Here is a 26,090-nt window from a genome sequence, read left to right on the forward strand (position 1 = left end):
TATGAAGTAACTTTAGTTTAGTGACTTCTTTAGTGATATATAAATATAAAGGTATAATTAAGAATGATTACATAAATTATTCGGCAAAAGGTATTATTATGTAAAAATGTATTCGAGATGAAAATTTAGACTAGTAAGTTATAGACCAATGGTATTCAAGAAGATTAAGACTATCTATATCTAATATACAGGGATGGCCAGAAGTACGGAATAAAATTCATATCTTTTGAATGAGTTAATTTTTTTTAAAACTCCGAAACACGTTAACTGATTTTGATTTTTTCCCATCTTTCGGTTATATAATAATTAATTTTTCCTCAACCCCCTAACCCCCAGCTACCCCTACTTTTTTTTCAAATGGAAACATAAGGCATGAGGGGGCTCGTTGAAAAGCTTATAGAAAACCGAATCCAGCCATACCAAATAAACAAGTTTTATTTTTTCAATAGCAAGGTTTTTAGGGTTGTATAAAACACCTACTTAACAAGTGAAATAAAATTTAATTATCTTCAGTGTTATCCTCCATGAATTTGCACAGAATAAAATAAAGAATTTGAAACTGTACCTATCACTGCTAACGCAAAAAAGATATATTTTTTATGTTGCGTTTTTTTGGCACCACTTACTTGCCAGGCTTTCTGGTTAATTTTTCGCTTTAGTTGTAAATTGGAGTTCGAAACGTTACTATTGTGTCAAAATCAAGTTATTTACTGAATTGCAATGGTATTGTCGGAAAGGCAACGCATCGAAATCTTGATATTGCTTGGATGTGGAGACAAAATAAGAAGTCAGGCTGAAGTGCGCGATTTATTTAATGCGAAATATCCCGAAAACCAAATCTCGCAAGGGACAGTTAGTAAAATATTTCACAAATTTGAGGAACACGGTACAGTACAGACTTTGCCCAAAACTGGACGGGCACGTGCTTTGAATGAAGAAAAGAAATTAGACATTGCATTAGAACTTGTTGAAAATCCTCATACTTCAACTGTTTCATTGGCCCGCAATCACGATGCTTCTCGAACTGCAATTCGAATGTTTCTGAAACAAGAGAAATACCACCCCTATAAGGTATGTCTTGTCCAAGAGCTTTTGGAAGACGATTATGATAGGCGATTACAATTTTGTGAGGAAATGATGAGACGGTGTGACGACAATAATGGTTTTCAACGAGACGTACTTTTTTCGGATGAAGCTACGTTTTATTTAAATGGAGTGGTTAACAGGCACAACTATCGCTTTTGGTCCCAGGAAAATCCACACTGGACATGCGAATCGCATACGCAGCATCCACAAAAAGTTAATGTATGGGCAGGTATCATCAACAACAGAATCTTGGGCCCATTCTTTTTTGAAGAAAATCTTACTGCCGCACGCTACCTGGATTTCCTAACATTTGACCTGATACCTGCTCTAGCTGTGATTTTCCCTCATGAAATTGATCCAGATATACCGAATGAAAGAATTTGGTTCCAACAAGATGGCGCTCCCCCACATTTTGGTATTGATGTTCGAAGATACTTAGATGAAATGTTTCCAAATCGCTGGATTGGTAGACGGGGTACAGTTGAATGGCCGCCAAGATCCCCCGACTTAACACCCCTGGATTATTTTCTTTGGGGATATTTGAAAGAAAGAGTCTACCAGGACAGACCGGATAATATTGAGAATTTAAAGAACAAGATTAGGGCGGAGATGCATAATTTACCAGCTGAAGTCATTCAGAATGCTGTGGACAGCTTTTACTATCGTCTTGGAGAATGCCAAATAGTGAATGGAGGACATTTTCAGCATTTGCGACATTGAGTTTATTTTTGTAAATTATCTAGTTGTTTCAATTTCTAAATGAAAAAAAACTTGTTATTGAAAAAATAAAACTTGTTTATTTGGTATGGCTGGATTCGGTTTTCTATAAGCTTTTCAACGAGCCCCCTCATGCCTTATGTTTCCATTTGAAAAAAAAGTAGGGGTAGCTGGGGGTTAGGGGGTTGAAGAAAAATTAATTATTATATAACCGAAAGATGGGAAAAAATCAAAATCAGTGTTTCGGCGTTTAAAAAAAAAATTAACTCATTAAAAAAATATGAATTTTATTCCGTACTTCTTTCTGGCCATCCCTGTATAGTATAATAAGAATTTTGAAGGAAAATTGTCAGAGAATCTCAAAATTTCTTAGACATTCATATGTAGATAGCAGCAGTGTTATTTTATACCCCTTTAAGATGGCTAGGAATTTGATATAACTGTCTTGTTACTAACTTTATATGATGTCTGTCAGGAGAACACGGAATTCTGTAAGGAGTTAGAGCTACAAACAGAGATGTCCTTTACATTAAAGTCTCAGGCGACTAGACAGATTAGAGGGTCTCATTGAAGTTTTTAAAATACTAAAATATAAGTTTTCAGTAGAATTAAAGTAATATATTCGAAATAAGTACACTTTAACCACTTTTTCGTAGTTGCCAAAAGCCCATGATAAAAACTTTAGACAGTCTTAATCAATTTTTTATAAAATATTCCGTTTTAAGCAAATGGGTGAAACTTTTTACAAAGTGGCACAATTTCATTTTCAAATTTCAGCCGCCTTAAAGATTTACAGTTTTTGAGAGTTTGGGTTCAGAAAAATCTTACCGTAGTCTCCCTGCATGGGGCAAACGTGCGCGGGGCACATCTCTGGATGCGCTCCCGGCAAATAGTAGGGGTTCTCATGGTAATACTCTCCGTAGGGGGAATGTACAGGGGAGCAGTACATATCTGCATTCTGTTGGGGTTCAACGCTTTGGCTGGCCACCATTCCTCCGCGACGCCCACCACGTCTTTCGCGGTAAAAGCCACGTCGCGACACTTTTACAATAAACACACTGCCACCACTTTTAGCACCCAACATCCACTGGGGCACTGCCTCTTGGCGAAAATCACCTCACAATCGCCGAACCGCACTGGATGGGAAAAACGGACCGTCTGGCTATACGGACATTTCTGTGAAAGGAACAATGTATTTAATACTGGTGCGCTCACGGGGACGAACTCGAACGGTGACCTCTCGTACCGACGGGTCTGGCATAACTGAACCGAACCGATCTGTTTGCTAGGAGTCGGAGTTTTCTCTCTCTCGGAGGGAGGAGTACGCTACTTCTCGGTTAAATTTAGACGGCACATCATTATTTACAGTTTACGCAAGTGCTGTTCCGTGGAACAAGGCATTCTCCACTGCTGGGCTATTGTTCGGCATACGGTTTTCGGCATTTGGACAAATTCGAAAGCTTGGCAAAAATCGATCGGGGGGCATCTTTGAACAGGTGACAGACGTTGTTCGGGGGATTATTGGAAAACGCTTAGACGGAACAAATCAGTTCGGGGTAATAGACTATTTACATAACGTCAATTTTCCGCTAAAAATAGCAATTGTCTGTTTGGAAGTGAGGCGGCCCTGATACAAAGTTATACCGCTTTATGAAACTTTTGACGGTCTTAGGTCAGGTCTCGCTAATTATTGGCGAAAGCGGGTCGTAATTATGTTTATTTGCTGACATATAACATGCTGTATTAAAAGTACAATAAAGCTGTTCGTTATAGTACTGAGACTATAATGAAACTCAATATAGTATTAAAACTTGGAAAAAGTAGTGGAAAAAATACATATTAACTCTTCAAATTTTATGCGAACCAAACTATTTATTATAAGCATTAAAAGCGCAATTATTGCAGTTTGTTAAAGTAATGGCAGATGCCGATCTTGAACTAGTCAATTTATTTTCTTGTTGTATTTGAGCGTATTGTCGATAAGTTCTTGTGTACGAAGAAATTTTGTGTCCAACTTTCAGCTACGCTGTTTTTCAACCATCGGGATGTTTTCCTGTAGGAAAATCAGCGCCAGAATCTCAAAAATAAATCGGATAAACACCGCAAGCAATACCTAGTAGGAATATTATTTTGGATGTACTTAGTTCAAGAAAAATATTGTTTTTAGCATTTTAGTGAATATATGAATTGCAGTTGGTTGTTTCGTACACTTATTATTTCTATTCTACCATATTTTCTGACAAGTTCCATCATAACTACTCCCGAAAAATCTCGTACAATTTTTGGTTTCGTATTTGTTAATATAATTTGGAAACTTCATCTGTAATATTTTTATTTTTGTGTTTTATTTTCGATTTCTCTGAAAATGTGTATGACATTAGATAATTTAAATTTTTTAGCTATGTGTTATATTCTTTCTACCTTCACTTGTACGCCCTTTGTCGTAACGAGTAAAGCAATTTCATATAGAATTCTATAGAAGAGAACCCACATTTTTAGCATATTCCTCTTTACAGGACGTTAAGCTGCTGCCATCTAAATCAGTGGGTTTCGACCTTTTTTTGCTGACACCCTTCAGAAAAAATTTTACCTATACTAATTCAAGTACCCCCTTATTTTAGTATAATCGAGATCAGAGGTTACCTTTTTTTCTTTATTTATTGGATATTTTGCTACCTGTCATTCTTATAAAAGAACTGTGTTTACCTTGTCGTTTTATAAATATACAAACTAGTTCATCTTTGGCAATACCCAATTCATAATTAATGCAACAAATCTCTTCTAATTTAGCAATTAAACGCAAATTTCTAAATAGAAAGTCCAATTTTGGTTTAACAATTTTTGTCAAGTATGACTACTAAAAGGCTTCTTAACGAAAGGGATCTATTAAGGAAATGTTTTTGAAGTTTTTGGCGGAGGAGAGGGTGATAGAATACTTAGTAGATCGTCAACCTGTCTGCAATATGTCGCAGTTGAGCTCGTTTAACCTTTATTGTAATTTAATAGGGATCAGAAATTAGGTACATTTTTATGATTTCGTTCATAATATTAGTCAATAGACACGTAATGTTTAATATAACGATGGATCTGACACATATGTCACATTTTGAGGCAGGAAATTCAAGTTCACATTTAAGAGCATTGAGAAGTAAAAACATCCAATACTGTTTCTAATTTTATATTTTGTCATTTAACGTATTTGTTGTTATGCACATGCTATGCGAGAATCAGGACTTGGTTTCTAATAAACTGGGTGATCTGCTTAATGGTAACGGTACTACATTTAACAATTTTTAATCATATTCACGCTTTAATAGGTATACACTGAAAATAATCGTTATACATATTTTCTACAACTTGTTTCCATAGAAGAGTTGTGGAAATCTTTTGAAAATTCTCTTGATATTAGTTGAATAGACTTTTCCAGTTTCTACGTAGGTATACTGACTTTTTTTATAAAATAAAGTCAATCAGTTTTTAAATGTAATATTTATTTTTGTGTTTAACTATTTGAAGAGTTGTATTTTTACTTGTATTTACATTTGACGGAGTAAATTTATATATTCTTTAAGATGAAATATTTCTTGACAAAGCCCATTTCATTCTGTCCTATAGGAATTCTAAACTCGAAACAAATTTAAGGAATCTGTCTGAACTTGACAATATATCGTTTTCAGACTGTTGAAAACACTTTTTTTATATAAATGTGGACTTTTGAAATAAGTAGGTGTCACAAAATTATTACAAGCAATATTTAAATTATTTTATCTAATGAAACTTTATTTTCCTTTCATTCCACTATCTGGGCAAACAAGTAAAGCCAATAAAAAAATAGATGCTATAAAAAAAATTTAAAAAGTGCAGAGATACAGGCTGTTCCATCTAAGAGAGATTCTTCTGTAACTTTGCTACTGTAAAATTTATAAAAAAAATGGTTTTAATAAAAGGTGTTTGGAATCATGTGAGCCATATAAAGGATTTTTTTTTTGTTAACAGGGTGTTCCATTTCGCGTGGTCGCTATATAGCTTTGTTATTTTAAATGGAACACCCTGTATATTATTGCGTTTTTGAATTCCTTGGTTAATATTAGGTAGAGTTTATTAAAAGTACATGGTGTTTAAAACTTACCGTTTTCGAGATAATCAGTTGTTTTTGAAAAAAATCACGATTTCAGCTCTCTAAATGAGGCTAGGTAGAGTCTAAATTGGAAGAGTTAGAAACGTACTATTTTCACATATCGTTTTGGCATAAATTACTTTATCTTGTCATCTGTGAGCAAAACGTGTACATTATTCAGACTTGGAAATACTGAGACCTACATGTTATAATCTTACGAGTTGAAAAACTTTTTTTTTCAAGTAACAAAGCTATGTAGCGCCCACGCGAAATGGAACACTCTGTAAAGCTACAAATATTTTCTTTACATGGCCCATATGATTTCAGGCAAATTTTATTAAAACCCCTTTTTCATAAATTTTACAGTTGTAGAGTTACAGAAGAATTCCTCCTAGGTGGAACACCCTGTATATGTATAAAATAAAAATTCTAAAAAAGGTAAAAATTCTCGAGAAGTTGGTAGTCGAACTTAACAGTAGTAATGCTCCAGTATGGGGTGGTGGCAAAAAGTATGAGTATAGCCGCCCAAATGGTCAGCAAGCACAGTCGTTGACAACCATATATGTCCAAGGGAGCAAAAAAGAAACGCCCGCGCGAGAGAGACAACTTTTAACTTTCTAGAACATGCGAATAATTATTTTTGCTGAAATAATTACTCGACCAATAATTTCAACAATCAGCTACGATAGTTAGTAGTAAATAAAAAAAAATAAGTGATTTATACAAATCTTATGCACAAAGTACTTATTGCGGAGGCGTTTTTGTATCTTAGAAGGTGCACAAAAAATCGGTACTATCACTGCACTACACATACATTAATTACACTAAACTATATCACTACATTAATTACATTACACTACACATGAATTTACTCACTACCTTAATTAGCTCACATCACTACACTACACTACAGTAATTAGCTCACACAGTACTCACTACATTAATTAGCTCACATCTTAATACACTAGTGGAAAAAATTAAAGGATCAAAAAAATATCTAAATATTCGGCGATTTTTCAAATGGCTGTATCTTTGATAAAAATGGTCGTATTGGAGTAAAAAAAAAGCAATTTGAAACTTGAAGTTTCTAATTTTTGGATCTTGCAAAAAAATTTTTTTCAAGTGTCAGTGTCACGTGATTTTCTAGAATACCCCTAACAGTTCTATTTTTTACGATTTTTCAGTCATGTTAAGAATAAAAACAATTTTTTTTCTAAAAAACCGTGCCAGGACCTTGTAGAGAATTCATTCAAGTTTCTGAAACCCACCGTCGATTTTCTGTGCAACCATTGGTTTCTGAGATATCGATGAACAAAATGAAAATGATCCATTTTCATTCAAAGTTCGATAGCTTAGCGAGATATGGTCGTATCGAGACCAAAAAAAAAAAAAGAAATTGAAGCTAATCCATAAGGTGGTTCAGTTGGAACAATTTTTTTCAAGTCCGTACACCAAAACTAAGATCGAAAAAAATTTCGAAAAATTTTTTTTCATGATATTCATTAAGATTGCACGATACGTGTTAATTGAAAAAATTTTTTTTTGCAAGATCTAAAAATTAGAAACTTCAAGCTTCAAATTGCCTTTTTTTACTCCAATACGACCATTTTTATCAAAGATACAGCCATTTGAAAAATCGCCGAAAATTTAGATTTTTTTTATCCTTTAATTTTTTTCAGTTTAGTAGTAGTTTAGTAATAACAATTGATATGCTCCTTTTATAGGGTAAAATTTGCACATTTGGAATTACTGAGCACACACCTGGATAGAATCCGAACGGCCGAACCGTTTTATCTCTTACATGTGAATTTAAATCTTAAACAAATACTATTCCACTCTGCGAGAAAATATTTTGAATTATAATTGGAACCATCTAAATATTTCTAAATATTCGTGTCAGTTTTCAATTCTAAAATGAATTTTCAATGGATTACAAACCTCTTACAAACTGTAAATATTTGTAATTAAATAGCCAACATAGTTTTAAGCCAAACAGTAAACGTTTCACATGAGGCTATAAAGATGTTTAATTATTTCAGTCTTTGCATAATCAGCTAACCGAGGCGGAACAGCGTCCAAAAATAACCGTGTGTTTTCACAAGTGCGATGTAGTTGTTCTCATGATCTCCCTTTTTATATTTTAAATGAAAACAATTCCGTGAAATGTGGCTAGTTATTTGTGATGTAAATAAACACAAGTCGTGATATGTTAACATTTTACATGAAACCGAGAGATTAATCCGTACAATGCCGTTCCAATTTTTAAGATAATCTAAAGTTGGAGATACGCGACTTTAAACGCTGAGAAATAATTCCATTTGTGTTGCTGCGGAAATAAAAAAGTATACTCGGTATTTAATTCACTTAGTTGTAAAAATAGTCATGGGTGGCCTGGCGGATAGCCTGTAACTTTGTTTCAGACGAGAAAGATTTTTAGAACAAACTGTACGGAATATTCCCGATTCAAAATCGAATATCCAACTATTTATAGGTCATGCCGCGGCAGAAACTTATTGCAAACTTTAGTAAAGTTAAGTTCTTATTAATTACGAACGTCTTACGAAATGTCCACAGTATTAAAGAGACCCGCCTTACCTATATATTTTTCTTCGTTTAAATTGGTGTTTTAAATGTTCATATGAAGTGTTTTTTTGCCAAATAATGATCAATATTGTACTGCGTATTTCAGGTTTAAAGCGACGTTTAATGAGAACTTTATCTTAATTCAGCTAATTCGAAACACTTATACAGGGTGATTCACAACTTATCCAAAAAAATTTGGGAATAGATGCGGCATGAGAAATGGAGTTAATAACGTAAAAAAAATTTTGTAAAATCCTTATAGTTTCCGAGAAAAAAATTATTGAAGTACATTCAACCACTACATAGCTGGACAACTGTAGCCTGCAGCGTCATTCGCAATACGCGTGGAGAGCCATGTGACTCCTAATACTGAAATCCGTCGTTGCGGTAGTGTTTACCTGTTATCTGTGGTGTTTACAACAGTTTTTTAGTAGTTAGTGTCAAAAATGGTTTGCGTGTATAGCAACTCAGAGTTGATGGATATCGTTTTAATTTATGGTGAAGCAAGACAACATTTGTATTATGGTGAAGTATTTGTGTTATGGTGAAGCAAGACATCATTTGTGTTAGTTCGTAGAAAGTGAGTAAGACGGACCCAAATGTGTTTACACGTGAGTGGATAAAATTTTGAACAATTGCTGTTGCAGCATCGGGTATGTCAAATGATTTTATTATTTAAAAACACAAATTAATTTTATTAATAATTAATAAAGGCAAAAGCATTTGAATTTGCCGATATAAAATAGGTGCGATAAAATTCTATTTACATATTTCTTTCCTTGCGAAAGTTTTTGTCCGTTTTTATCACGCCGCCATACCGGTCGCATTGTGCGAGGTCAGGTTTTACAGTGGACCAGTTTCCAGTGCCGTGCAGAGGTGTATTTTTAAATCAATTTCGAACTGCCCTTTTTGATTTTTTCTTTACAAAATTGTATTTGTATGGGTCCCCTGTACATCCAGAATTGTTTTTGAATAAGTTCTGAATCACCCTGTATACACACTTATATAAGGTGTTTTATTGGTTTTGATTGAAGCTGTAAACTGTTGTAATTTTGGAACCGCCTTAACGTATTAGTGTTGTGTACAAACATAGATAGTCTTTCCAATCTCAATTGAAGAACCAAGAGGTTGGCAATATATACCAGGTTCGGTCGCTGACGCAGCAACTCGGTATTGAAATATTTGAAAAACTTGTTTCCATATTTATTTAGCCATACCTATATACAGGTTTGGTTGAACTAAACGTGGAGGTGGTAGAAATGTATACGCCCAGTTGAAGAATGCGCGCACGGGCAAACGAAATACAAACAGCTGCATTGGACGACTGGGCAATAAATCTCAGATGTTAACAAGTGGTTGACAAATGGCCTATCAGTGCAGTGCAGCAATGCGGAATTTGCTGTGAATCAGGTAATTTTATTTTATTATAGGCACTTTCTGTTAATCATTGATATTACAATTGCGAAAGGGAGAAATGAGAGGGATATTTTGTTTACTAATATTATTGGCATTTTGGAGACCTTTTAATACCGGAAAAAACGAAATTTACCATCAATATAATAAAATTGAGGACATAAATAATTAAAATATGTTGTTGGCCAAATGAACTTATAATAGAAATTTTCTACACATATACAAATTATTATAGAATTTTTACTTTTAGCAGAAAACTTTTTTAGGCGTGCCTATGAAACTCATTAATTTTATTGCTAGGCGTTTTTATACACGTTCAACTGACTTCGGAAAGACTATACCACTTTCACCAAATCGGACGCCTAATGTGCCATGAAAATATTCTAGGACCGGCCTATTATTTTCTGTTAAGGATCAGAGTAAAATATAATGCAACATTGAAATGTGCGAAACTGGAAGGTGGTTAAAAAACTAAGACACAAAAGTAGGAAGATTACATTCAAGTTTATTTTTTCAACTCAACATTTTGTTGCCTTGTTGTATTTAATATCACAACGAGGGTGACTGGAATACTTAAATCAGACATATCTCGAAAAAGTTCAAACATGACACGGTATAATTTTTTTAGAAATGATAATTATCCAAATATTTCAAATTGCTGATTATTGTACAGGTAAAAGAATTGACAACATGTGCAGTTCATGTGGCGCTTTAAGGTTTATTCGTACATTAACATATCTGAATATTATGTGATCAATATTCCCAAAATGTCTCTAGTTACTATGGAACTGTAACTTTAAACTCTATCTTTCGTAATATTTTAGTCATAGTAAATATAATTTACTAGTTCAACGATCTACAAGTAAAGTAAGGACTTTGAATAAGTTCTCGCTGTATTCCAATAGGTGGTGTCACCAGAACTGCATGGGTGTAGTTTAAGATGGGTGTAGATGGGTTAGGGTGTAATGCATCTATGAAGAAGTGTAAACTACTTTTTTTCATAGTGTCGAATTTCGTACCGAAAAAAGAGCTGTCGCAAACATGCGGAAGCTTTAAAAATACTGATTTAGATATTGAAGATAAAGATCGCTCTGGCATACTGAAATAGTTTGAAGATGAGGGATTGGAGGTATTACTTCATAAAGACTTATGTCAAACGCACAACAGTTTTGTTCGAACGGGAGAAAAGTATCGTGACTGGCGATGAAAAATGGATACGCTACGATAAACTTAAGCGTAGAAAATCGTGGGGGTAAGCTTAGCCGTACATTAACATCGTTGTTACGTTTCCGTTCTGCGTTTGGTGGGATCAATTGGGTGTAGTTTATTATGAGCTGCTAAAAGCGAAGAAACCGTCACGGGATATTACTATCTACTCCAGTTGAAGCGTTTGAGCCGATCATTGAAGGAAAATGGTCGCTGTACGAGTAAAGGCCGATAAAGTTGATTTGCAGCATGACAACGTTCGGCCACATGTAAAACTGGTGAAAATCTATGTATTTGGAAACGCTTAAATGGGAAGTCCTATCCCGGCCGCTATATTCACAAGACATTGCCCCTTGCGATTATCCGTTGTTCTGATCGATGGTATATGGCCTGGTTGAGCAGAACTTCCATTCTTATGAACATGTCATAAAATGGGTCGACTCTTGATGAATAGCCTCAAAAAATATGTTTTTCCGATGTGGAATTAAAAAGCTGCGACAAGACGATGGACGACTTTCACTGACGTTTTTCACTAACATTTTAAATGAATTTTAATTTTTATGAAAAAAAAAAAACAGCGAGAACATATTCAACATCCCAATAATAAAATATACAGTATTGTAAAAGTATGGGCCTATAATGCCATGGACAGATTTCGACTCTTATTCATTTTTCAATAAAAAACTTTTATCAAGAATGTCTTTTCTTCGTATCTTTCACTTTTTGATCCATTTGTCCTCTTGTAAACTCAATCCGCGGACATGCTGTAGACGTTATCGTGCTAACATTATTTGTAGATTTAAAATAATGTACATTCGCTAAGGACGTGACATCAAATATTACACCATTAATTTATTTACTGATCCATTGTCTTTTTACCGTTTACTAGCGTATTGACAATAGAAAAATATATGTTGTGTCACAATTATTCTTGAATGTTATAAAAACAATCTAGAAGATACTATCAGCATCTCAGAGGGCGTTAATAAACCAAGGCCGGTCCTGGAATACTTTCACAGCATATTAATATAATTGTTTCCAAAGGTTTGGTTCCAAAGCTACATTGGATTAAAGATTCAGTTAAAATCAATTAATTACTCAAATATTTCAGAAATAATAATTATTAAGCGATAATTACATAAGTTTCAACATCTACAAGTAACGTTAATTCATCATTTCACCGATATTTGTAAATTTAGAAATATACAATCGCTAACGGTGGGCCATCAAATATTTTACCATACATTTATTCATTGGACCTTTTTTAACGTGTATTAGTGTGTTTGTGTAAAAATGATGTACAGGGTGATATTATCGCCACCAAAGATAACGTTAAAAAATTGAGATTGGTCCAGGAATATTTTCTTAATATATTGGGCATGTGTGTTTCCAAATACATGTTTGGTTCTAAAGTTATGGCGGATTACATTTCCAATCAAAGTCGATAAATCATCGTATATGGATGTTTAGAAATCAGCTCGGTGTTCTCTACCTCGAATTGAAGTTTGTCTCTTTAAACGTGAGCGATCTTATATGAGTTCATTTTACTTTTATCTTTCATCACCCTGTATCATCCTAAATCTGATTGTTTTAACATGTAACACAAACATTTTTCGTGTACCTAATATTTTGTAATGTTTTTATAAGAGACTATGATACACTTCTTAGACAATCTAAGGGTGTTGATTCCGAAGGAAGTAATTTTAAACGCAAATATTAGAGTTCTTGTCAATAAGATGAATACGTTCATTCAGCCATAATAAACCATTAGTTTTATTTCCGCTTCTCGGAAATGCATTTGATATTTGTATTGCTACACAAGAATGAAGAAAAATCTATTACAACAGAATGCGTTATTAATATACACATTGGAAAATATTATATTAGGGTCCGAAATTTATCTAATACGATTTTGATTGATTTGGAGTAACATAAAGGATCTGGGAAATAAAATTCCCATCCAGGTGTTTGAATGGAAGAATATTTCAATACATTCTCCTTGAAGGTATTTTTCAAATAAGAGCTTCGTTCGTTTTTTCATCATATATATCACAGTTCACTGCACTGTGCCGGATACCGTTCTTTTCTGTATATCTTTAGTTCGAAGTGAATTTTTACTGATATTCCGTATTGCTATATTTTCTGAGAAGCGATTGCTAATATTCGAATGTATTCCAGTATAAATAATTTCGACACTACATACTCTACTCTTAAAAACCTGGCTGAATTTAACCAGAACGTGTGTTTATACAAGAATTGAGGAATATCAATGTCTGTATAGTCTGGATATATTTAATAAGTAAAAGGGTTTAAGTGGCAAACTCATTAATCTAAGAAAATACATTTAAAAGTTAGTTGTAAGTTACGTAGTATAAATTAATAAATAGATTTTGTAATATTATCTTATAGGCAGATGTAAATTAATTCTGTGTTTAATGTTAATAGAACTAGGGTTTTTAGATGTTTTCTATGACCGTAAGTTCAAGAAAGGATATGTAAGATGCTACGATAAAACGATAAAAAAATCCTAAATTTTTGAGTGATTTTCAAATGGCTGTAACTTGGAGAAAAAAGGTCGTAGAGCAATAGAAAAAAGCAAATTGAGGCTTGAAGTTCCCATTTTCTAAATTTGATAGACAAGAATTTACCTTTAACAAATCGTAAGAAATCCAGCGGAAAAAATTATTAAAAATATTTACTTCCCTTTCAAAAGGTTCACAATTTATTTTTGGCAATCCCGTATCAGCTCTCATCTTCCTCATTTTGAGTTGTTCAATTTCATTCATTACTTGTGAACTAATGTCGAACAAAAAATCTAAGTACGGTTTTGAAAATTTCAAAGTATCCTCTTTCTTATGGTTTTTTGATAAAAAAAAGTTTTTTTCGATGCAAAAAACCTTATTTAAAAAATGGTAAAAAATTGCTTATTTAAGGATTTTCGTTAAATACAAGATAGTTTTACAAATAATAAATAGGTAGACTAAAAATATTTTGTTTTTTTTTAATCTCAGTCATTCATTGTGATCCGCATGATTGAAATTATTATTTTTGCTATAAATCAATTAAAGGATAAATTTTGTATCTTTTATTTATTTTTTAAATTGAAACTATTTTTTTCGCAAAAATCCATATTTTTTTCATCAAACATATCGGGAAAAGAAAAAATTAAAAAAATTTATATATTTTATTTACAATATTCACATCTAAAAAAAATAACCTAAAGATTTAAGATTTTTTTTATCCTTTAATTTTTGTGACTAGTGTAAATAGGTACCTTGTATAACTGAAGTACAGCCACTATAAAAATCAATATAGTTTTTGTCTAATTGTAAGACTTTATAAAACTAATAAGAGAGCTTTGGAACAGTGAAGCTTTGCTGGATATTCTTTTTGCTAGAAGAACAAGAACAGAGGTATTAGTTTCTGAGTTATAAAGCAAGTGACAACTTACAACCAGTCCTTTCACCCCGTTCTCAAAAATGCACCCCTAGTAGTAGCAGTAGTAAAGGGCCGGCCTCAGCCTGGCAATTAGGCCACGAGTGGGCCCTTTTTGCCTACCCCGCCGTCCCATCACCTAACCACTATCTGCCTCTGACCTTCCTCGAACCTACCTGACGCCCTAATAAACGCCAGGATTTTGGTCCATGGAAGGTCTCTCACCTCAACCCCTTGCAGCTCTTCAGCACCAAAGACTTTATGTCTTACTCTCCCAAAGGCTGCACACTGCCCCAGAAGGTGGACAGGGGTGTCCTCCCCTTCGCCACATTTCGGGCATAGAGGGTCCTCCTCAATTCCTATTAAGCTTAAATGCCTCCTAAGCCTGCAGTGGCCTGTCAGAACCCCAACCATTTGGTTTAGGGCTTTTCGACTGAGGCTCAGCAGCCATATTGTCTTGGATTTGCTAGGTCCATGTATATAACTATGGGCCTGCCTGCATCCTCTATTTCTCCTCCAATCATGACCTAAAGTTTGATAGGCCCACTTACTGAGGGCCCCATTAATACTGCCTCGTGTGATACCTAGGATTGGTTCAGGTCCCTGTCCAGGTCCCCTGGACCCGAGACGAGCTAATTGATCCGCCCTCTCGTTACCAGGGATGCCCCTATGGCCTGGGACCCAAACCAACTCTTCTTTTCGTCTGGCCAATGACTCTAGAGCGTCTCCACAATCTTGGACAAGGGCAGACCTAGTCCTCGGGGAGCTAACCGCTCTGAGCGCGGCCTGACTGTCGGAAAATCTTCTCCTCTGCACAATTCCTTACCTCCTCCTTGCTTGGTACCATCAAAATAGCAAAAACCTCAGCCTGGAAGACTGTAGCATACATACCCAGTGAAAAGCTTTCCTGGATGCCGCTGCCTTCCAGATAAATTCCTGCTCCTGAAAACTCGTCTTCTACCCGAGATCCATCAGTATAGCACACTAGAGATCCCGGGGAGAACATATCACATCCTGCTTCCACTGCTCTCTCGAGGGGAAAGTGGTGACATACTTCCTTCCTAACCTAAGCCGATCCTCTGCTTCCGTAACCCTCACGGCGGATATTGGGATGTCCCTCTCCGCCCTGAGGGCCACGGAAGCATGGACCTCAGTGCGTCCTTTAGCTCTCCAACTGCCGGCGTCCCTTATCCTAAGGTATGCCGCCATCGCCTCCCTCATAATCCATGTAGGAAGGGTCGGCAGCCCCAGAAGGACCTCTAACGCGGCCGTTGGGGTGGTCCTCATTGCGCCTGTGATACCTAAGCAGGCAAGCCTCTGGATTCTCACCAACTTCCTGGCTACCGTCACCCGGTCCACACACGGCCACCAGACTAAGGCCCCATACTGTAGCACCCCTAAATTGAAAAGTATTTTGTGATTTTATTATATTTGTAAGTGACATATAAACTGATGAAATAATAAAAACTATTAAACATAATAATTGTTCCTTGAAATCTAAAAATATTTTATACATCTAATTAAAAACAATGAACATTACTTATTTATTATTTTAGTATTTTCATATATTTTTTTTTATAATCCACGGTTGTATTGTTGTTTATCTGAAGATGAGATAAAATCCCGAAACAATAGTAAATAAAATTGAAAATAGGAAAAATTGTTTTATAAACAAATTATTTACCTGTGACCAGTTATCCAGAAGATAATAGTTGTTCAAGAAGCTTTTACTAAAAAAGACAAGGTTTTTACTAGAAATATAATTCTATATACTTATACAATATAACAATCAGAACCTAAAAAAATATCGGCAAAGCAATTTGAAAATTTTATTTTTATTGTTAATTTCACGAATCTTGTCTATAAGTCGAGCCTGCAGATGGTTTAAATCAGGAATAGCCAGCTCAAAAATAGTGTTTTTAAGGTTAATTTCACGAATCTTGTCTATAAGTCGAGCCTGCAGATGGTTTAAATCAGGAACAGCCAGTTCAAAAATAGTGTTTTTAAGGTAAGGCCACAAAAAGAAATCACACGGCGTAAAAGTAAAAGTTTGTAATTTCGTTTTCTTCTCAGCATTGAGACTTATTAGTCGATTTTGGAAAACTTCCCTCAACATATTCATCGTCTCGCCTGCCGTATGTGCCCTTGCGCCATCTTGTTGAAAGTAAAAGTTTGTAATTTCGTTTTCTTCCAGCTGGTTAACAAAAGGAGCGATAATTTCTTCTCTATACCTTTGCGCAGTAAGAGTACCATTAAAAAAAATAGGTCCATAAATCCTCCTTCGATTGAGAGCACACCAAACTCCAATTTTTTGAGCGTGTAGAGGGCCCTCGACAAAAAAGTTATCTGGTTTTTCAGAAGACCACATTCTCATATTCTGTGAGTTTACGTAACCACTTAAATGAAACCAGGCTTCATCAGAAAAAAAGGTGATATTATGAAGTTCACCGTAGTTGTTTAAAAACCATTCACAAAATACAGCCCGTCGCGGAAAATCAACTTCATGAAGTTCTTGCTGACAAGTTAAACGATAGGAGAACAAACGCAAATCTTTTTTTAACACTGTGTGGCAGGTACCGACTGATACTCCCACCATTTGTGATAAAACACGTACAGAAGTTCTTGGCGCATTTTCCATTATTTGTTGGACATTTTCTTTTAATTCTTCAGTCCGCTTTTTAGGTCGGCCGCTTCCTTCTTTTCTTGTTACACTGCCCGTTTCACGAAAAACATTAACACAACGCTGAACTGCACTTTGAAAAATTTTGTACTCAACAACGCCGGGAAATTGATTTTGAAATTCTATGAAACATTCCTCAATAGAATACTTCCATATTCCATCAATCTTGCGTCCATTTCTAAAGTAGGACTCTATGATAAACACTTTTTGTTCTAGAGAAAACACCATTTTAAACGCTTTTTAAAACGAAAATATTCAAATTGATAGCGGCGATATAGCGCTTTGACAGATGACGTTTAAGTTCATTTGCTATACGCTACGCCCTACGTCCATATTTTCAGAACCAACTTGATCACGTTTTTATTTGAACGCTCGTTATTTAAATAAATGTGATTTTTTTTAATTCAACATTCAAGCGATTTGCGACCTATGTTTATATGACTTTTATTTCTTATTTTGAGGTAGGTATATGGTTAAATATCAGGACTAGTACTAGATTCTGAATTACTCTCACATATAAAAATGAATTACTGGTAATTTTAACATGGATACACAATTGTCCCATATAGAAGTTATTTATTGTTTTCTGATCATTTATCAGGACACAACTGCAGAATATGTAATGAAACAGTTACTACGATAAGTATGTTCGGCAGAACATGAAAAACTTCGGACATTGTAAAGGTTAAAGGTTAAATGTGTCAAAAAAACCGCTCACCTCCTATATCTCCGTAGCAAATATCCGGGTAGAGATAAGCAAGACGCGGCGATCTGTATATTTAATACAATTAAATGATCCTTTTAGCACGCTTGCTGCGTTAGCCCTAACTTCATTCATACACATATGTGACACTCCAATTCCTGGTTTTTCGATTACATAACTAGGTTATGGAGATGAGTCGTCATCCTTGCCCGCCCACATATGATTATCGAATTCACATGGCCCAAGCCATGATTCAGACAATGAATAATTTTATTAAGCCAGCCAGGCCCATTAAGTAAACGCAAATAGAATTAATGTATTTTTCAAACTGATCTAGTATAACAACTCGTTAAAACGTTTCGAAGTTGGTGGAAATTAATTTATTTAGCTGAAGCTGTTTTATTGCTACGCCAATAATTCATTTGTAATAGAGTGTCCCAGGACACAAATTTAGTACATTTACTTGCATTTACAAACAAATCATCAGAACTCTGAATCATTGAGTAGTTTAAATGTGTTGCGTGTGCGGATATTTAATGCACTGCATCCATCTCCCCATACCCTCCTTACCACTCCCCTCCCGCGCTAGCCTAAGGGCCACCTTAGCAAAGCGCATCCCAGGCTGCATAGCCGCACTACCCTACCCAACCATGAACATAACACCACCCCCCGGGAAACGTATGAAACGTCTTCAATGTAACCATCCTTGTCTATCGCACGGATTTCTATGACTTACTTTATCGCTCTCAAGTAACGGCCGATGAACTATGGGGACTTTCTGAACCTGTATAGCCGAACATACTAGAAAACTAGGAAACACTGTTGAGAGAGAGTTTTTTAACTTAACAATTTTTAACTGTAACTGTCCTTTTTCGACGTAGGGCCGTTGCGCATGTGTGCCATTCTATGATAAATGGGAATTGAGGGAAAGGGAAAGGTAATTGTGTGTTGCATATATTAAAACCGAGTTTGAGGTGAATAAAGACGGAACTATAATGGTCTTTCTTGAGGCGGAAGCATATAACAAAAAAATAGTATTCTTGTTCCAATTGACAACAGTTTCCAAGAAAATCATAATCATATAACTTATTTGTCTTTGCACTTGCTCGAAATGTTTTCTTCTTTGTACAAATTGAACAGAAAATCAAAAAATTAAACGTTTGTTATAATTTAGACATCTTTAAAAAAGCCATACGCATTCGACTCTACAATACACTAAACTAAATATTCAAATAATTGTAATGTTATTTGCCTAAATCTAAAACTCGTTGTTGAATTTCCCACTACTTTTAATTTTATCCAGATGACCCCCTCCACTTCAGATTGATTCTTGTATTGAAATATAGATTAGCAACCTTTATTTTGTCTACTACTAATTACTATATTAGAATCGTATATATTTTTAAAATAAGAGCCTAGAAAATTTTACTGTCTGCTAATGTAATTATCACTAACAAAATTTGACGAACACAGTTTACATATAACACAAATTAGAAAAACAAAACAAGCACAAGTTAAAGTAAGTTAAAAAATAATTTGAAAAGAAAACTATCAAAATACATCTTCAATATGGGCACATTCCATTCGACATACCTGATGTTACAACAACTGTTCAAAATTTTGTCCACCGAGGTTTTGCAAAGCAACACAAATGTTGTTTTGCTTCATCATAAATTAACGATATCCATCAACTCCGAATTGCGATACACGCAAGCTATTTTTGACACTAACTACTAGAAAACCATTGTAAACACTATGGCGACGATTGCAAAATCGGATTTCAGTATTCGGAGTCGCTGAGGCCATGCATATTACGAACGACGCTAGAGGCTACGGTTGTCCAGCTATGTAATGGTTAAACGTACTACAACTTCAATAATTTTTTTCTCGGAAACTATAAGGATTTTACAAACATTTTTTTACGATATTTCTCATGCCGCCTCTATTCCCAATTTTTTTTGAAGTTGTAAATCACCCTGTGTATATATTTTTTTTATATATACTTATTGTACTTTTCTCTATCTGACAATGAGTCGAAATAAATAGGAAAGAAAATGAAATAATTTTATGCTGAATTAAAGAGTACTCTAATTTACCAACCGATATTCATTGTTATAGTCTTTTCGAAGTTAGTTGAACATGTATTAGAAAAACCGAGCAATCACTTTAATGAGTTTCCCTCAAAAAGTTTTCTGCTAAAGGTAAAAAATTATAATAATTTGTATATAATGTGTAGAAAATTTCTATAAAAAGTTCATTTGACCAACAACATATTTTAATTATTTATGTCCTCAAATAATTGTATTATATTGATGGTAAATTTCGTTTTGTTCCGTTTCAAAAAGTCTCCTAAATGCCATGTTGTAATAATATTAGTAAACCAAATATCCCTCTTATTTCTCCTTTTCGCTATAATAAATTCAAACTACCTGAATCACACCAAATTCCGCATTGGTGCACTGCACTGTCAGGCGACTTGTCGACAACTGAAATTTATGACGCAGTCAACCAGAGCAACAGTGCGTATTGATGTTTGTCCGCACGCTCATTTTCAACTGGGCGTATATATTTCTACCACCTGCACGTTTAGTTCAACCAGACCTGTATCTGGGTGTGGCTAAATAAATATGGGAACAAGCTTGTCAAATATTTCAATGCTGAGTTGTTGCGTCAACGACCGAATCTGGTACATACTGTCATGCTCTTAGTTCTTCAATTGCTATCGGAAAGACTATGGATTTTCATCAAGAAATTCGTCAAAAATTATTTCTTTTTAGTATGACGGTTTATATTTTCTACGCGGTATTTCAGAAGAGGTTTTGCAAAACTTCAGAATTTAGTAATGTTTTCTGACCTAGTTTATTTTTCCATTTCTTTGGTTCTGTCGGTTATAGAAATTTCAAATAGCATTTCTGAAATATCCCGTATATAAACGAAAAGTTACATAAATGAATAAATGAATTACATGAAATCCAAACCATAAGTATCTGCTAAAGTCACTTTCAACCACATTTGCAATAAACCATGACAATGTTGGTATACGTAAGACCCTTCTTGGAATAAAATTGATATTTCAGTTACAATCTCCTGAATCAGCATAGCATGCATATTGTAAAATCGCATATCACGTATTATTTTTATTCGGCAGTCTTATAAATAATTCTCCGATTTCTTGGGTTTTTATAAAATTTCCCTCGGTGATTTTTTAACTGATTAGTAATAAAATTCTTAGTAGTCTATATTTGAAACGTATAATAAAACTTAAAAAATAAATATATATTATAATACATGTCCAGTAACCCTAATTGGAACAGTAGACCACAGTTATGCAATTATTAAAAATATGTAATTGTCATATAGATATTATTTAACTAAACTAAACCTAACCTAAAGTAACTTTGCAAAAAATGTAAATACTGTGCATCCGGTAAAAGAATAAAGTATTTATGTTCAACGTCGGTTTTTACTAATATTACGTTGTTTTTTTATAAAAATTTTCATAAACGAAGTTCATGTACTTCCATTTCCGTATAAAGTTGCCAAGCGTACTCGGTTTTCGCTTGATAATGAGAAAATCAGTAAATACTTAACGAAAATTCTCAATTGAAAATATATTTTATGTCGTGGACGTATCCAGGGTGTTCCAGTCATAATGTCATTAATTTTAACTACGTATTCGGAAGGCCTAACTCCCGTTAACTCAGCTCTCCAGTTCGAAATAGGGACGCGCTGCGCAGAAATCGGACGTTGTAGCGAAACAGCTGATTTCCTAGTCGTCGTCTCGTGCAGTTTTGCAATTACTTTCAAAATCAAAGTGCAGCTTTATTAAAACTTTATGGACGAATGAGTGAGTGTTTTTTAGCCGTATCTGTCATTTTAAATAAGTAGAGGCAAGTGATAAGTTACACAATAAGGTATACGTACTACAAACTGGATAATTACCTACTTCAACATATGTAGTACTAAAAACTCGTATTCAGTGAAAACGTTAAGAATAGGTAGTAAAGTTAGGTTAGTGACCGAACAGTACTGTAGGTCAAGATTCGCTCTTGATGTAGGTCAGCTGACAGGAGCGGTCCTAAACGGGGTTTAAATAATGATTTGAAAATATTTTTCTTCAGCATAAATATGCATTTTAATATATTTTTTGAACGCGTAGTCGTATTCTACTCTTTTTTCCCTACCTTCCCTTAAAATTAATGACTTTATGACTGAAACACGCTGTCTATTGAACGAAATTAAGATAATTTAACAAAAATAGATGGACGTAGTTCAAAAGGCATACACATTTATGAAGGAATCGCTGTTAATTAGAGAACAATATTTTGTTTTTTTAATAAACCTTTTACAACCACATTGACAGAAAACTTTCTAAAAATCAGATAGCCACTATTTGGAAAATTTATTTAATGTTAATATTTAACACCCTTTCTATTATTTTCGCCCAAGTAATCTGTGGTTAATATCTTAACTTACTAATTTGTGACACCCAGTATAATCCGCTTAGCCTTACTTATTTATAGAAAATATAGGAGTTGAGAAAAATATTTATATGAATACCGAATAGCTTATATTATAAAATTAATGCTGAATCACAGACAGGTTAGCCACAAAGTAAAATTTATTTGATTTATTTTAACCACATATTCTATTCTAAATAGAAAATCCAGCTATTTTTCCTTGAACACCATCTTATTTTCGGTTAATGTTATTTACACCAGGTATTTTAAATAAAGTGAAAGCTACCCACCACATTGGAATGGTCAATTACATATTCGCTACAGCCAATACATTTTTGGTAATTTAAGCGTGTAGATAGCTAATACTTGGAAGTGGAGAGCTAGATCATTGACCCGTTTGATTCAGATAACTTTGAACTTTATCGTACCCTATGAGATCAATATTCCTAAATTATAATGCATAGGCGGAGATATATTTTGCGTATCCTGGACTGAACTAGGCTCGATGTTATGCTTTCTTCGAAATTGTATAAACATCGCCAGTAATTCGCTTAAACGATTACATTTTCTATTAAAAGAAGAAGGGGTAATTAAATTTAGATTTTTATACTCTCATTTCTAAATACTCCTAAGTGCAACTGAACTTATTTGTTTATGTTGCTTATTTCTCATAGGATTATGAGTTTTCACAGCGGCAGTACCTAGTAATTATTTCTGCAGGGTACTTTGATATTACTTTAAATATTTAGACGAGAGTTTTTTTCTTTTTTATATTGTTTATATAGCCGAACGAAATCTATGGTGCCTCTAGGTTTTATTATTTGTTGTGGATATAAATCATAGCAAATAAGATACATTTTATATCAGTCACATATTTAATCTCATTTGTATTAATTTTGATTCCAAATTAACCGGATTTAGATAAACAGTAAATTTTAATTAAATGTAAATATTCAAAGTTTAGACGAATGCCAATATAGAATTATGTAAATAACCAAATACTAAATATTATTAGTACAAATTAAACTTTTAATTTTGCTTTAATAACACATTAGAAAAATAGTTAGAATTTATTCAATATTAACTAAATTTACAGAGAAAGAATATTTGTTTTTAATTTGGAGACGGTTTGCTTTAAAAAACTTTAATCATTTACAATTATTATTAAATTGGTCTGGTTTTATCTGCCTCAGTCGCGACGGAGGTAGATATTTCTAAGTATTTTTTTAAGCAGCAATATCCAGTAGTAGATAGAATAATCAGAAATTTATATATAAATTATTCCTACCCAAATACGTACAAGGTGACCCATTAAGAATGGAAACACTCGCGTACAAAAGCTGTTTATGGACCGATTTGAACCGGTTTTTTTTTTAAAGATAGATCTCCAAAAGTCTTGAAGACGCAATTTTGATATTCAAGGCCTACTACGATTTTTTTTTAAATGAAAAATAAGCAAAATTTTGTTAGCGATTTTTTTATAAAAAGTCTGACTACACCACTGGGTTTAGGAACCCCTCAAATCATTTGTACCAATTTTTGCGAAAAAAAGTTTGCCCCTAAATAAGTTATGACAATATTGGCATCACCAGTGTTTGTCGTTGTCGGTGAACCTATTCTTTTATAAAAACCGAATAGAACCCAAAGGGAAACAAAATTAAATAACAAACACTGGTTTATATTTTTTTACAACATTTCGTAATTGATGCGCGTTAATCTCCTCACACGCTTCCCTTAGTCTAGTGCACAATGCCTACCGGTTATTTGGCCGTATCTTATAAACTTTGGACTTAATAAAGCTCCACAGAAAAAAATCAAGTGGGGTAAAGTCCGGAGATCGGGGTGGCCAATGAATTAATGGACTGTTTCGACCTATCCAATGATTGGGGAAATTCTCGTTAAGCCCCTGACTTGTCTCGCATTGTGTATTGGACATCTATCCAACTGAAAATGTAGATTTACTCTTTCTTGTAATGGAAGATTATCGACTGCATTAAAAAATTCGTTCTGAAGGAAATGTAGAAATTGTTCGCCATTCATATTCCCTTCAAAGAAGAATGAACCAATGACTCTCTCGTTAAGTATCCCACACCAAACGTTAACTTTCTGACTATATTGTCTTCGGCAATTAATTATCCACTCTGGATTTTCTGAAACCTAACACCGCGAGTTCTGTGATAATACAATTCCATTCGTCGTGTATGTGGCCTCATCGCTGAATAAGATATTTAAAAAAAAAATCGGTAATTGAGATATTGTCCCTGTGCCCAGAGACAAAACTCCAATCGTTTCTCATTATCGCCTGGTTCCAGAGTGTGGAGAAACTTAGGTTTATAGGGTTTTATGTTATTTTTTTTTAGGCAGCGTCGGATACTTTCTCTAGACAAATTTAAATCTAAACTAGCAGTTCTGAGGCTATTCTGAGGATTGTTTGTAAAATAATTTAAAATTTTCTGCTCGTGAATACGTCTTCTCTGTTGATTGTCCCTTTTTAAAATGCATTTTGATACAGCACCATATTCCATAAAAGTATTGTTTATTTTAAAAACTGTGCTATGCCTAATATTAGGTCTATCTGGATGTCTGTTATATATTATACACACCTCTCTTGCCGTCCGATCAATTTCTCCAGAAAGGCGTAATATTACAATTTATTCATGTAAAGTTAAACTTTGAGCCATCGCAAAGAATTATGGAACTTATTTAACTATGCACAAAAAATATTACAATGTGCCACTAGTGAAGTTTGACATTTGCTGTCTAAACTTATTGTTAGAAATCGAGCGAAGACCGATAATGTGAACACCCAAGAGGCAAGGGCTAAGTAAAATAAACAAATTCCTCGGCTAGGGCAGATAAGACACATGGAACCATACATTCACCATTCGGCACTCGGCATTCAACATTCGACGGCAGACGCCCTTATTAACTAGATGTCTTAAGTGCTTTATAAACCTTTTATATTACAATATAAAAACTTGTATTTAATGTAATATATTATAATATTCGCTGATAATTAGTGTGTTTCTAACATCAGAAAGTGGGATCTGAACTCGTGCGCTTGTGATAATGTGAAAAAGTGAAATTTAAGAAGCTCGCGTGCGAGGCGTGGAGTCACCCGTAGGAGCCTGACCCGACGGCGTCGTCGAAGAGATACCTCTAGGTCTGGGGAGGAGGATGTCGACAGCAAGAGGTATGGCAGAGGTCATAGCCAGCGCTGGAGCGAGCGATACTCCAGGTAACCGGTGAGCAGGGAAGTTCGCCCAAAGAAGACAGGGCGTTGGCCAGGCGACAGCGCTTGGATTCAGCAAGCCCGGTGCATGGCAGCGACCGGAAGCGGAGGCATAAAGGCACACGAGCGGTAGTCTGCCACCCTAGTGCTGAAAGCGTTTCGCAACCACAGCCGCCCCTAGGTCATGGTGTCACAGCTTGAAAGGTTGGTCGAAAAACGGAATCGAGGCGTGAGTAATGTATCTCTAACCATAAATATTATTCCAGAATTTAATCTATTGTTGTATGACGTAAATCAATGGTAGTTGCTGTTGTAGTTGAACAGGGTGGATCCCTGGTACTTTGTTTTGGTACAGAGCGGAGTTTTGCTCTGGCAGAGTGGTATTTGCTCTGGAGAGGTAGACTGGAATTGGGTCACCTGGAGATATTTTTTTATTTGAGTGGTATTTGCTCTGAACA

At 34.6% G+C, this 26,090-nt stretch overlaps 1 protein-coding gene across 2 annotated transcripts in view; it reads right to left on the minus strand.

Annotated features, from left to right (window-relative positions):
• The window catches only part of LOC108904980 (fibronectin type-III domain-containing protein 3A), a 415,064-nt gene that overhangs the window by 97,883 nt on the left and 291,091 nt on the right, over positions 1–26,090 (minus strand). Inside the window, exon 1 of one of the 2 annotated variants that reach the window (XM_018707722.2) lies at positions 2,632–3,074. The exons of the other annotated variant lie outside the window; for it this stretch is intronic. Within the exon in view, the coding sequence (XP_018563238.1) occupies positions 2,632–2,887 (256 nt within the window). The 5' untranslated portion in view covers positions 2,888–3,074. Of the gene's footprint in view, positions 1–2,631; positions 3,075–26,090 lie in introns of those variants that run through there. 2 annotated transcript variants of the gene reach the window in all.

Source organism: Anoplophora glabripennis, unplaced genomic scaffold, assembly GCF_000390285.2.
Source record: "Anoplophora glabripennis isolate ALB-LARVAE unplaced genomic scaffold, Agla_2.0 scaffold48, whole genome shotgun sequence".
NCBI lineage: Eukaryota > Metazoa > Arthropoda > Insecta > Coleoptera > Cerambycidae > Anoplophora > Anoplophora glabripennis.